At 39.2% G+C, this 12876-nt stretch overlaps 1 protein-coding gene across 3 annotated transcripts in view; it reads left to right on the top strand.

The window, feature by feature from the left end:
- Nucleotides 1–12876, top strand: part of gbf1 (golgi brefeldin A resistant guanine nucleotide exchange factor 1) — a 113968-nt gene that overhangs the window by 50927 nt on the left and 50165 nt on the right. For all 3 annotated transcript variants that reach the window (XM_086045096.1, XM_086045094.1, XM_086045095.1), the window contains 4 exons: nucleotides 1249–1367; nucleotides 1637–1745; nucleotides 1849–1909; nucleotides 7134–7188. In XM_086045096.1, coding sequence (XP_085901222.1) covers nucleotides 1249–1367; nucleotides 1637–1745; nucleotides 1849–1909; nucleotides 7134–7188 — 344 coding nt within the window. The remainder of the gene's footprint in view (nucleotides 1–1248; nucleotides 1368–1636; nucleotides 1746–1848; nucleotides 1910–7133; nucleotides 7189–12876) is intronic.

Below are 12876 nucleotides of genomic sequence, written 5' to 3'. Positions count from 1 at the left end.
TCTTTTGAGGTGGACATTTTAGTACTGATGTCGTTTTTACATGCAAACCTATTATATAAGTGCCAATGTTAAGCTCACCCAAGTGTCTCTTTAACTTATAGTCCACAAACGCAAAATTAATCAGGATGCCGTGTTTCAACTAGTGGGCCTGCTGGGAACATATTCTTGAAAAAAATATGTTTCGGTTGACTTACCCTTTAATGAGCAAAAGTGTTTTATAAAATAAAAGAAGACAAAGCTTTATTTAGCTTGTTTTTTTTCTACATTGTGCACCACACATTTTAAGTCAAACAGGATGCCTTGTATCTTAACTTTGAAAGTCCTTAAATGATCCTTTTATTTTCAGTCTTTCCACCGATGCTTGCCATACTCATCTCTTTACACATGCTTATTAGTTAATGAATTGCTGCTTTCACGGGTGATGGGAATGAAACACAGGCTGGCAGAGAGCTTGCTAGCCACTCAGATTTCCAAAACACTAGATCCCGTTGCTCTGCCAGCCAATTTGTGCAGGTCTCCCTCTCACAAAAGGCCACATATGGTCTCCTCTTGTGAAGAACAAAATGAATGAAATTAAACTAGTTCCAGCCTGGACATGGATGCACTTGAAATATTGTGAACTTTAAGACTCAAGTTGTACAATTTACTGTGTTGCTATATATTTACTAGGGGTATCACAATTCTCAAAATCCTTAATTCGATTTCATTTTTTATTTTTACAGTCACAAATTAATTTTATTCTCGATTTATTTTTTTCTTTTTCTTACAGCACAGAGGCCTATGCCATTTTAGACTAGATGATCATTGGTTTTATTCATTACATTTTGTACGGTAAATCTTATTTCAACAGATGGCCTACACATAATTGAGTTCACGAGATATGTACTACTTTGTTTGGTAGGTGTTAGATCAAATGCAATGTTGCAAATACACTAATTGATTGTCAAGCTCTGTTTTTCTCAATAGCTTTGAAGTATTACAAAAAAAACATTTTCATGCTTGATTCCATACATCCAATGTTTTAATTATGTAATTTGTGTCTGTGTGATTGTCAATTGTTATTTTTATCATTGTACATGCACTTTGTAGATATTTGTAATCCAGTGCAATTTTAATCACCTCAACGTGGTTAAATTACACTAACCGTACTTTGACATCTTATCGTTTGTATTTCCTTTTTCCAATGAATGAAATGTTCTATGTATATAATAACAGTATATCGAAAATATTGTATGTTTGTATTTGCAGATGCTAATCATGAAGGTGCAGCCGAGGCCATAGAGAACATGGCAGACGCTGTAACACATGCCAGATTTGTCGGAACAGACCCTGCCAGTGATGAAGTGGTCCTTATGAAAATTTTACAGGTACTTAACACCTGCTGGACATTTTCACTTAGAACCTCGAATATTACATAGTTTTACAAATACTGTCTTCAGTCTCCTTGGTGTTAGTTTTATTTATGTTTTCATAATATTGTTTTGTTACGCATGAATTCTTTGATTTTATTTTGGATATGGACACCAGTATGAAAAGTATAATAATTTAAGCAATTCATTTTCATGTAGTTGAATTAAAAAAAAATGCACATGACAGACAATGACAAGTCACGTTAAAGCTTATTATCCTCCTTCAGGTCTTGAGGACACTGTTGCTAACACCAGTTGGAGCCCACCTGACCAATGAATCCGTTTGCGAGATCATGCAGTCCTGCTTCCGAATCTGCTTTGAGATGAGACTAAGTGGTTAGTCACCCAACAATTTTTTGTTTCTTTTACTTGCATTCGTTCTTGAGGTTTGTCCCCATTTTGACAACAAGCTTACAGTTTTTTTTTCCTGTGCACGCAGAGCTCCTTAGAAAATCAGCTGAACACACCCTTGTTGATATGGTGCAGCTACTGTTTTCCAGGTAAATTGATCTAACTTTCTAATGAAGTTGTGGTAAGGTTTTTGTCAGTATCACACTTAAATAGTTATAAATATAATGGTGTCAGATCCAGTTGAGCTCTTCACTGAGTGATCTGTGCATGTTGGTAAAGCTAGTCTCTGCTTCAGCAACAAATCTCCTTAAATATCACCAACTGCTGAATATTATGATCTGGATTGTCTGCTTTGACTTTTCTGTTAATCGAAATAGAAAGTCACTAACATGAAAAAAGAAAAGGTAATTGAATTTGAACTTTGGCAGGGATGGTGATACACTGGGGGTTAGGGGGCTACAGCCCCCTTATTTCCCCTCTCGTTTTCATAGAATATGCATATTAAATGTTTTAATCGTTTTTTGAAGAATTGTTTTAGATTGTTAAAATAAATAAATACATTGTATTTTAACCCATTAAGGCCTAAAGCGCCTGGCTCAACATCTCCCCCAAACCTAAGGGCGACTATAGAATCACCCTCCTAAACCTGAGGTTCTCCCAGAAATTGAACACCTACAAAATAATTAATATTTCAGCCCCTGTAGCAGACAGAAACATAATTCCAAAAGATTTTGAGAGCTTAGACATGTGGCTTCCCCACAGCTTGAATTTTTTATTAGTTACTGTTTCAATTGAAGATGTAAAAATAAAGTGTCAGTGCCAGAGAGGCACTATTTTTCATTTAAAAATTTGAGCGGTAATTACTAGGGGTGTAACGGTATACGTGGGTGTATTAATGCGTTTCGGCCTCGCATGTTCGGTTTGGTCCACCTTGGACTGATCTGATCAGTTTTTATTATTAGCACGAGCTTACGCATGGCCGCTGTTGACTGTTGCACGCGGGAGAGGAGGGTGGCGGCACAAAAGAGGAGCCAGTACGCCAGAAGCCGTGATAAATCAGAAATGCATGGATAAATGGCATTATTATGGCATATGCAAACAAGCCAGAGCTCGAAGGTCCCCCCGTACACTACGGTCTCCTGTTTGGGAACATTCTGGCTTTCCTGTTAAAATCGCCAATGGGGAAAGTTACGTGGATAAATCCCAGAGTTGTGTGCCGACATTGCTACATGAGATCGGCGGCTATGTTGCAGATAGCACGTCTAACATATAACACACTTAAAACGGTATCATCCGACTTTGAATGTTTGTTAGACGAGGAAGCAAGCAGTCTTTTTAGCCCAAAACAACGTACAACAGCTCTCTTCTTCGTTCTCCGCTGCTCCTCTTGCTTAACATACAATGCATTCATGAACCTCGGAAACACAACTCAGCAAAACACAAATCCGACCACAACACAGGTAACCCAATTCGTTACAATATGCTGTTGAACATTCAAAGATTTCAATGCCTAAAAAGTGTAAATAATTTCATAAACTTTAGTTACTGTCTTTTTTTCATTATAAAAAGAGTTTTAATATAGTTAGCAATAATTGTAACTGTTGTTGTATGCAATTTTTTTTCATCACAAAAAGTTTAAATATGTACAGTACTGGAATGACAACTTGTCTTTAACTTAGATGTTCCATAGTCATAGGCTGTTGCTGCTCAGTGTTTAAAGATTTCAGTGTCTTAATAATTTACAAAATTAAGAGACCTTTATTGTTAGTGTATTTCTTATTCTAGTGTAATTTCTTAGAATATCACCCAAATGGTTCGCTTTTATTTTTTCTAAAAAGTGTACCCTTGTCATCTTTTCAAAATAAACATTTTTTTTTAAAAATCTGTTTTTTTGTAACAAAAATATACCGAACCGAAGTTTCCAAGAACCCGAACCGAACCGAAATGTGATTTAGCGCACCGTTACACCCCTACTAATTACCATCCACTATTCTGTTACAAAGACGTCAATATCATCATTGTCTACAAAGATATCTCTTAACCATATATCGCGTTCCACTGGTTCAAAGTCCTCAGCGTGTTTTCTATTATCACTGCCGTTTCTTATTTTACAGCTCCCGCGATTGTCTGCGCGTCCGCCATTGCGGCTCGAAAAAATTCTGCGCCATTCTCCGAGGGGGGTCAAGACAGTCACGAGTATATTCTGATGTATTTCATTGGCTAAGAGACCAAGAATTGGATTAAAAAAAGAAAATGACCTATACGCTCTCCCAGCTGTTAAGGTAGAAAGGCGCAACAGCGCTCCCGGCTTTAGTGGTAGAAATGCGGTTATGCGCTCCTGGCCTTAATGAGTTAATGGCCGTCAATTATACGCAGATTTTCACCGTTTGCCACCCTGCCTGGTCCAAATCCTCAGAGATTCGGGGTCGAAGGTATTACGTTTTAGGGTCGGACTCCAATTATAATTTAAGTAGAATGTGCTCCATTTCCAGCTTCCTCAAGTGCAGCATGAAATCTTTGCTTCTTTCTTTCATAGTAGTCCTCGAGAAGTGACAGGACAACAGATGGTACTTTTCTGCCACTTTCATAGCTGTTTCTTGTCAGTGCCTTAGAAATCCTGATGCTCAACAATTCCAGTCTTAAAATTTGGGATTATCCCTCATCGCTGATAGAAACCGAATATACTAAAGACAAAATTTCAAAGTTTTACACCGTGACACTTTTTCACAAAAGTGTTTGAGTAAAATACTGTATATAAGGTACCATATACTGTATGTGCATATATGGACACACACACGCTTGCTCTCTCTCTTTGACGTACACGCACACACGCGCACACATATCACTTTTCATTGTTCAACCTCCACCAGCCTCCATTCCACAGATGGTGGATAATAGAGATTTGAGTGAATCGGAGCCCTCAATGAGCGGTGCCGCTCGTCTCTTTCACAGCACTCTTGGATTATAAAAGTATTAGCATGTTAATCTGTTGGACCCACAGCTCATCCAATAATCATGCTTGTGAGACAACACTCTATTATCACAGTTAATGTCAGGGGGGTGATGGTCTCTCCTGTTTTTTTTTTTTTTTTGTGTGTGCGTGTGATTGCTAGTGACATCTCATTTTCCAGTAAAGCCTTAAAGTCCACAAAATTGTAGCCACGCAAACACACACACACACGCACGCACACACATACACTTTGATAACGCTGCTCAGCATCTTTGGAGAAGTTTGTTGAAGACTTAAGCAGGGAATGTTGAGATTCCCACCATGGTTTTGGCTTTTAAGTGCTTTACAGCATGTTCTACGGCGTTCCTACAGAATTAATTGTTTGCATTCATTTTTAGGAAAAAGCCATAGACATTTGTTTTGTCTGGTTTTCTTATTGCTAATCAGTCGTTTATCTAAACTAATGTTTTCTAGTTAGCCTACTAATGTCTTAATGCTAGCCATAATATATTGGCACGCAAGCGTCTGATTTACTCTAACGGGTTGCACGTTTGGTTGGTGGATTGTGTTTGATCTACTAAGATTTATATCTTTTTCCTCTTTTGCCGCCGTAATTCATAGTAGACGCTACAATATGTTAACATACCAAACAGGACATCACGTTACATCAAGCATTCATGGTAGCCTTTGTTCGCGAATGTTTGTTTCCAAACACGACTGTCCCTATATCAGAAATGAAATAAGGCATCAGGCACAACAAGCTACCATTCTAGATGATCGTTTATCACTGCCGTGCAGCCATGAAAGAGAGGTTTGCATCGTATTGATTATTTTGGGTGAAATACGCCCAAACTGTCCGACTCTGTTGCTAACCAAGGTGCTTGTGTTTACATACAGCGGTAGGGCTGTGCAATTAATCGAAATTCAATTACAATTACAATTACGATTATTACACTCCACAATTACAAAATTGGTATAATCGTATAAAACGATTATTAATATGCATTTATATCCAACACACTGTTTTTTTACACAAGGAAATCATACTTCAATTTATACATTTGCACCTTTTTTTATTTGACAACGAACAACTTTATAAATCGTGTTTGGTCCAAAAGGAACTTACTTTTATCCATCCATTTTCAATACCGCTTATCCTCACAAGGGTCACGGGGCGTGCTGGAGCCTATCCCAGCTGTCTTAGGGCAGTAGGCAGGGGACACCCTGAATTGGATGCCAGCCAATCGCAGGGCACACAGAGACAAACATCCGCACTCACAATCACACCTAGGGGTAATTTAGAGAGTCCAATCAACTTACCATGCATGTTTTTGGAATGTGGGAGGAAACCGGAGTACCCGGAGAAAACCCACGCAGGCACGGGGAGAACATGCAAACTCCACACAGGGAGGCCGGAGCCGGGATCGAACCCACGACCTCTGAACTGTGAGGCGGACGTGCTAACCAGTCGCCCGAACTTACTTTTATTTAGTATTTATTTGTCTTTATATTTTTTACGTTTAAAAATGTTCTTCTTTTGTAGCAAAAAAAAAAATTATTGTTTGAATAATCATGATTTCAAATATTACGACAATAATCTTGATTCATATTTTTTTTTCATAATCGAGCAGCTCTACACGGCGGTGTCCACAGCTGTAGAAAATGTACGCTCTGAGGGTGTAGATGATGCTTCCACAAATAAAGATACCTGGTCAGAGACTACTGTGAGAAGATAAACATAACCGTGACACCACCCAAGCAGGCAGACCTAGTGCTGTAGCACATTTTTGCAAGCTAAACTTTGTTACTGTCAGTGTTCATTTACCGTTTGCTTTAGCGAGCTTCATCGCCACAACATGAAGATATGTCATATTCTAAATTAGCGTTACAGCAATCCCAGTAATTCCCAGCACTGAAATCAAATTACTCATATTTTTAAAAAATCAGGTATGCTGGCACAGTTGCACTTGCTTTTCAGACCCGGTATTTAAAGTTGCAACATGAGCAATTGACAATTACAATTTGTCCCAGATTTCATAAATCACATGCATGGGCTAAATAACCTTTTTGCATATACGCCTCCCACAATGCACAAAATGAACCGTGCAGCGGTATTGTCAACTCTGGCAGACACAATAGTGGGTGGGCCCAGTTAATAGATCAGCTTTCATCTGTTTCCATTATCAATCAATTTTGTGCCTGTTGTTGTAGTTGCAAAGTCTTTAGTAAAACAAGCTTTACATTTATTAAATTCAGACTCGAACTCCAGATCCTATAAAACTAAAATATAATGCAGTGTGAACACTGAGAACATGATTCTCTCGAATTAGATCAATTTTAGACCGTAAGCACGAAACCATACAAATAGACAAGGTACGATCCTGATCCCTGACAAAATTTGTCTTTGTTTGCTTTTCTCACAGACTTCCCCAATTTAAGGAGGAGGCCAAAAGTTATGCTGGTGCCAGCATGAAGAAGGTAATTAGATGTTGAATGAGTATCTGATCTGCTTGTTATTTGACTAACCTCTTGTATGTTGTTGTTGTTGTTATTTTTGGGAATGAGTGTTTTCACACATTTTCATTTCCTTGATTGCCTATGGTGATGATTTTGAGTTAATTAGCTGTTAGTCAATTTCTTTTTTTTTTTAAGTAGTATCGTGAAGAATGTAGAATAGTGCTCCAATGGAGGTCTATGTTGATGTAGCTCAATTTCCCATTAAATTAAAACAGTTTGCCGTTTGATAATTGACTAAAACGAGATTACTCAACAGGTAATGGAGTAATTATTCCCACCCTTAAAGTGATAATTTACTATAATTTTTCAATTTCTGGTGGAAAAAGTTAATATTTTGTCTATAATGAATTTCATAACGTCATTGTTTCACGTGCAATTAACTAATGTTGCCACCCGCTGTCGACTGAAAATGACATCACGTGTTGAGGGCTCAGGTAACAACCATCATGACTCAGCTTGTGAACGTTAAGTTAGCCGTGATTGTTACCTGAGCCCTCAACATGTAATTTCATTTTCAGTGGACAGCAAATGGCAAAATACATTTTTAAAGAAGTCAACCCAAAAATTGTCTTTACTACAATTAGGGGTGTCAAATTAGTGCATTAATTGCGACCAATTAATTACAGTCAGAGTTAAAGCGTTATTTTTTTTAAAAATCGCATTAATCACATTTTTAATCTCTAATTTTACTGTTTCTGTATGATGATGAGATCCATTTTGATGCGTGGGACTTGTGCTTGAGTTGTTGGGGTTGTAAAAAAACAATGGTCAATGTCACACCCTGAGAGTGGACACTGATTAGCTGTCATTTGTGTTTGGCATAACCTGATAGGCTCCTATTGTAGGTGGGAGGGCAAGTTCGGGAGCATGTGAGAGTTGTTGATCCGATGAATGGTAAATTCAAAAAACGCCCTAACAGCACTATTGATAAAGGCAGAGCGAAGGGCCTTCTCTCGAAGAAGGACTTCGCTTACAAAAGAAGCAGTTCAAGCCTACCACATTAATGCAAAGTAACTAGGCGCGACGAAAGCCACAGCTAATGATAACAACGAAGACGCTAATGTAGCAAGCCATTGCAAAGCTCTTGGCCAAACTAAACACGAGAACAGCCCGGGTATGAGCAAGTCTGTGACTGACAGGCTGGCGAATGTTCTTGCCAAGTGAATAACGATGAACTGCAGGCCGATCAACATAATTGAAGAAGGATTAATTGAGGTGTTGCAAACAGCGACAATGACCATTGACCCATCATACAAACCACCGTGCAGACTGCAATGATGACTAAAAGCAGCAAGATGTACAGTGCCTTGAAAAAGTATTCACCCCCCTCGACATTTTTTGTGTTTTGTTGCCTCACAGCCTGGAATTAAAATGGATTTTTTCAGGGTTTGCCTCATTTAATTTACAGAACATGCCCACAACTTTAAAGACATGATATATTTTTTATTATGAAGCAAACAACAAATAGGACAAAATAACAGAAAACATCATTGTGCATAAGTATTCACCCCCCCCAATGTCAGTACTTTGTAGAGCCACCTTTTGCGGCATTCACAGCTGCAAGTCATTTTTGAGAAGTCTCTATGAGTTTACGGCATCTTGCCACTGGGATTTTTGCCCATTCTTCAAGGGAAAACTGCTCCGGCTCCTTCAGGTTTGATGATTTCCGCTGGTAAACAGCAATCTTTAAGTCTGACCACAGATTCTCAATTGGGTTGAGGTCTGGACATTGACAAGGGCAGTCCAAAACATTGATATGTTTCCCCATAAGCCACTCAAGTGTTTCTGTATCAGTATGCTTGAGATACTTGTCCTGCTGGAAGGTGAACCTCCGTCCTAGTCTCAAATCAGTGACAGACTGATACAGGTTTTACTCAAGAATATCCCTGTATTTCGCACCATCCATCTTTCCCTCTACTCGGTCCACTTTCCCAGTCCCTGCTGCTGAAAAACACCCCGACAGCATGATGCTGCCACTACCATGTTTCACTGTGGGGATGGTGTTCTTGATGTGATGAGATGTGTTGGGTGTGCACCAGACATAGCATTTTCCTTAATGGCCAAATATTTTAGTCTCATCTGACCAGAGCTCCTTCCTCCATACATTATGAGAGTCTCCCATGTGCCTTTGTGCAAAGTCAAAACGTGCCTTCTTATTTTTAGATGGAAGTAAAGGCTTTCTTTTGGCCACCCTTCCATCAAGCCCAGATCTGTGGAGTTTACGGCTGATTGTGGCCCTATAGACAGATACTCCAGCCTGTGCTGTGGAACTCTGCAGCTCCTCCGGGGTTACCTTTGGTCTCTGGGCTGTCTCTCCGATTAATGCCCTCCTTGCCTGGTCTGTGAGTTTTGTTGGGCGGCCTTCTCTTGGCAGGTTTGTCATGGTGCTATGTTGTTTGCATTTGATGATGATGGCTTTGATGTTGCTCCTGGGGATCATCAAAGATTTGGATATTTTGGGGGAACTTGTTTGGGGAGTTCTTTGTCTTCATCGTGGCGTTTGGTTAGCGGTGCCTCTTCATTAGGTGTTGCAGCCTCTGGGGCCTTTCAGAAGAGGTGTATATATACTGACAGATCATGTGACACTTAAGATTACACACGAGTGGACACTTAATTGATGGGGAGGGGAACCTCAACTCATTTTGCACTGATCGTCATGAAAATAGAAAGCACGACTTGGCTGATAAATGCGTAAAACGGTTCTCAAGGTAGTAAATGACTGGGCAGTTGAAAAAAAGGTACTCACCATAAATACAGACACATGCATACAGACAATAGGCTTTGGGGCTTTTCTCAGCAATTTTTAAGTGAGATTAAAAAAATTGATTAATTAGATCAAATAATTACAGATCCTAATTAATTAATCTCAAAATGTTTTTCATCTCTATGTTCTATGCAGGCCCACCAGTCGAAACATGGCATTCAGAAAAATATTGTGTTTATGGAATATGAGTTAAACAGTAAAATCCACCCGTTTTTGTCCATCTCAAGGGTCGGCCATTTTGTCACTTGCGGTCAACTGAAGATGACATCACAGTTGCTTAGGGCTCAGATCACGACCAATCATGGTCACATGTTTTTGGACACTGAACCATGATAATTATTTTATTTATATTATAATACACAGCACGCACAGTGCACCGTACGTGACACTCCCCGCCTCCCTGTTTGTTTGTATAGCGGGACACTATAGCGGAATGTCACCACAAAGCAGTTGGTCCCGATAAGAAACTCCACATCCACAGTGTCAATTTGGGTTGGCTTTTCCTCGGAGGAGAAAGCGCAAACCAATTATTTGCAAAGTTTGCAGAGACTCGGTTCGGACGTCAGATGGCAACACAACAAACCTGTTTAATCACTTGCAGAGACACAGACAGCACCCAAAAAACTACGCCGACAGCCAAAGCAAACCGAGATCAGACACATGGTAGACAGAGGCAGCCGCTATCTCCAACCTAACACATCCCATGGTAACACAGTCATTTAACAAGGGCACTCCATATGAAAAAACAAGCAAGCATTGTAAAGAAGTAACCGAGGCAGTGACTTATTACCTTGCTGAAGACCTGATTCACATTAAAACAGTGGAATATGAGGGGTTTAAAAGACTCTTCAAAGTACTAGACCCGCGTTACGTTTACCTTATGTTACCGTTTCTGTTTACATTCACTGCACATTTTGATAAAAATTGGCACTATTCAAATGAAAACCTGTTTAGAAATCTTAGCTGGCTTAAAATGTCATTATTTTCTTTTGGGGTTTTATATACATTTTAAATATGTTTTTTATGTTTAACCCATTAGGGTTAATATCTCAGCCCATTTAGCAGACAGAAACATAATTCCAAAAGAATTAGAGAGCTGAGAGATGTGGCTTTCATACAGGCAGAGTTTAGTATTAATTACTGTTTCAATCGAAGATGTAAAAATAACGTGTCAATGCAAGAGAAGCACTATTTTAATGAAAAAAAAAATTGAGTGGTAATTACGATCCTCTATTCTGTTACAAAGACGTCAATATCGTCATTGTCTACAAACCAAATCATATCACATTCGACTGGCACCACTAGTTCAGTCCACAAGCGCGTCGTCTCTATATATCACTGCCGTTACTTATTTCAGAGCTCCCGGCAATCAACGGCGTCCGCCATTAGCCTACGGCTCGAAGAAATTCCGCAACTTCCTCTGCGGTCTCGCGACACCGCCACATATATATTCCGATGCATTAAATTGGCTAAGAGACTGAGAATTGTATTAAAAAAAGACACAGATATATCCACTCTCCCGGCTTTAAAGGTAGAAAGACGCAACAGCGTTCCCGGCTCTAGTGGTACAAACGTGGTTATGCGCTCGCGTCCTTAATGGGTTAACATGAAGGAAATGGTAAAAAATGTGCAAATTAGTCTAAAAAACTATGTAAAAAAAGAATCACAATAAAATCATCATAGTGATTTTATTTTTTTTTAAATCGTGATATGATATTTTTGCCATATCGCCCACCGCCAGTTAAACCTTAAATTATTTTTAATATTTTATAGGGGTGCCAATAGTTTTATCCAGGCCTGTTTCATGAGGTTGGTTTCTAAAATAATTCTGCTGAACCACAATTAAAAAGCAATGTCACATTTTTATTGGTTCATTTTCATTTAATTACCTGGTATTACTACATTTGTCAGATTCAAGTTATTTCTTTGACCACTTTGGGTGTTTCTTTCATTAGCAGAGGGGTACCAACAATTTGTCCACGTGTCTATGTGGAATGGTAGCAGAGTGGTTATCACAACTGCCATTGGAGTATGTGTGTTGTCACTATGGCTAGGTTCACACTGCAGGCAAATGTGACCCAGATCGGATTTTTTTATGACAGTCTGAATGGCTCGATTCCGATTTTTTCAAATGCGACCTGGGTCGCTTTCATATGTGGTCCCAGATCGGATACGTATCCGATCTTTTCCAATGCGTTTGCGGTCTGAACGGCCAGGCCGCATATATCCGACATTGACGTCATCTGGAGCCCAGATGATTTTCAAAAAAATCAGAATTGAGCATTAAGTCCTGCGGTGTGAACCTAGCCTAAGTCTACATGTGTTTTCTCCGGGTACTCTGATCTCCTCCAACAACTTAAAACACGGTGCTGACGCAAGACCTGGATTTCCCATGGACGAGGCAAAGTTGCTGCCCACTGCTCCTCAGGAATACTTAAATGCAGATAATTCTTTCTGTAGATTGTACATTTGGCCACGAAACAGTTAAATATGCCACTGCATGATGACTGTTGGCACAATTGTTCATAAGACTTATTTGAGCAATATTGCGTACTTCACTGTTCTTTTTTAGAGGAATGCATCCTTTTTGTTTAGTTGGACAAGCATCTCTGACTGTCATTTGCAGAGCAGTGAAAAAAAAATCCATGCTGCAGCAAATACAACAAAAAACAGCAGGGGCCCTATAATGAAACTGTTTCACACCATAAGACTTTGTTCGTCCTTGTGCATTAAGGACTCCAGTCCTGTTTTTGGTTTACTTCCTCAAATTATGAACTATGGCCTCTAACTAGTTCATTTTAAAATGTGTGAACTGAACTTTGAACTAGTTCCCATAGAAAATAAACTTTCCTAACACTGGCTATAAGCAAGGAGAAGAGGTCACC

Source organism: Filicampus tigris, chromosome 11 (assembly GCF_054856515.1).
Source record: "Filicampus tigris isolate MCC_2025a chromosome 11, RoL_Ftig_1.0, whole genome shotgun sequence".
In the NCBI taxonomy this organism is placed as follows: domain Eukaryota; kingdom Metazoa; phylum Chordata; class Actinopteri; order Syngnathiformes; family Syngnathidae; genus Filicampus; species Filicampus tigris.
Note: the sequence above shows the minus strand (reverse complement) of the source record. Positions and strands in the feature narration are given on the sequence as shown.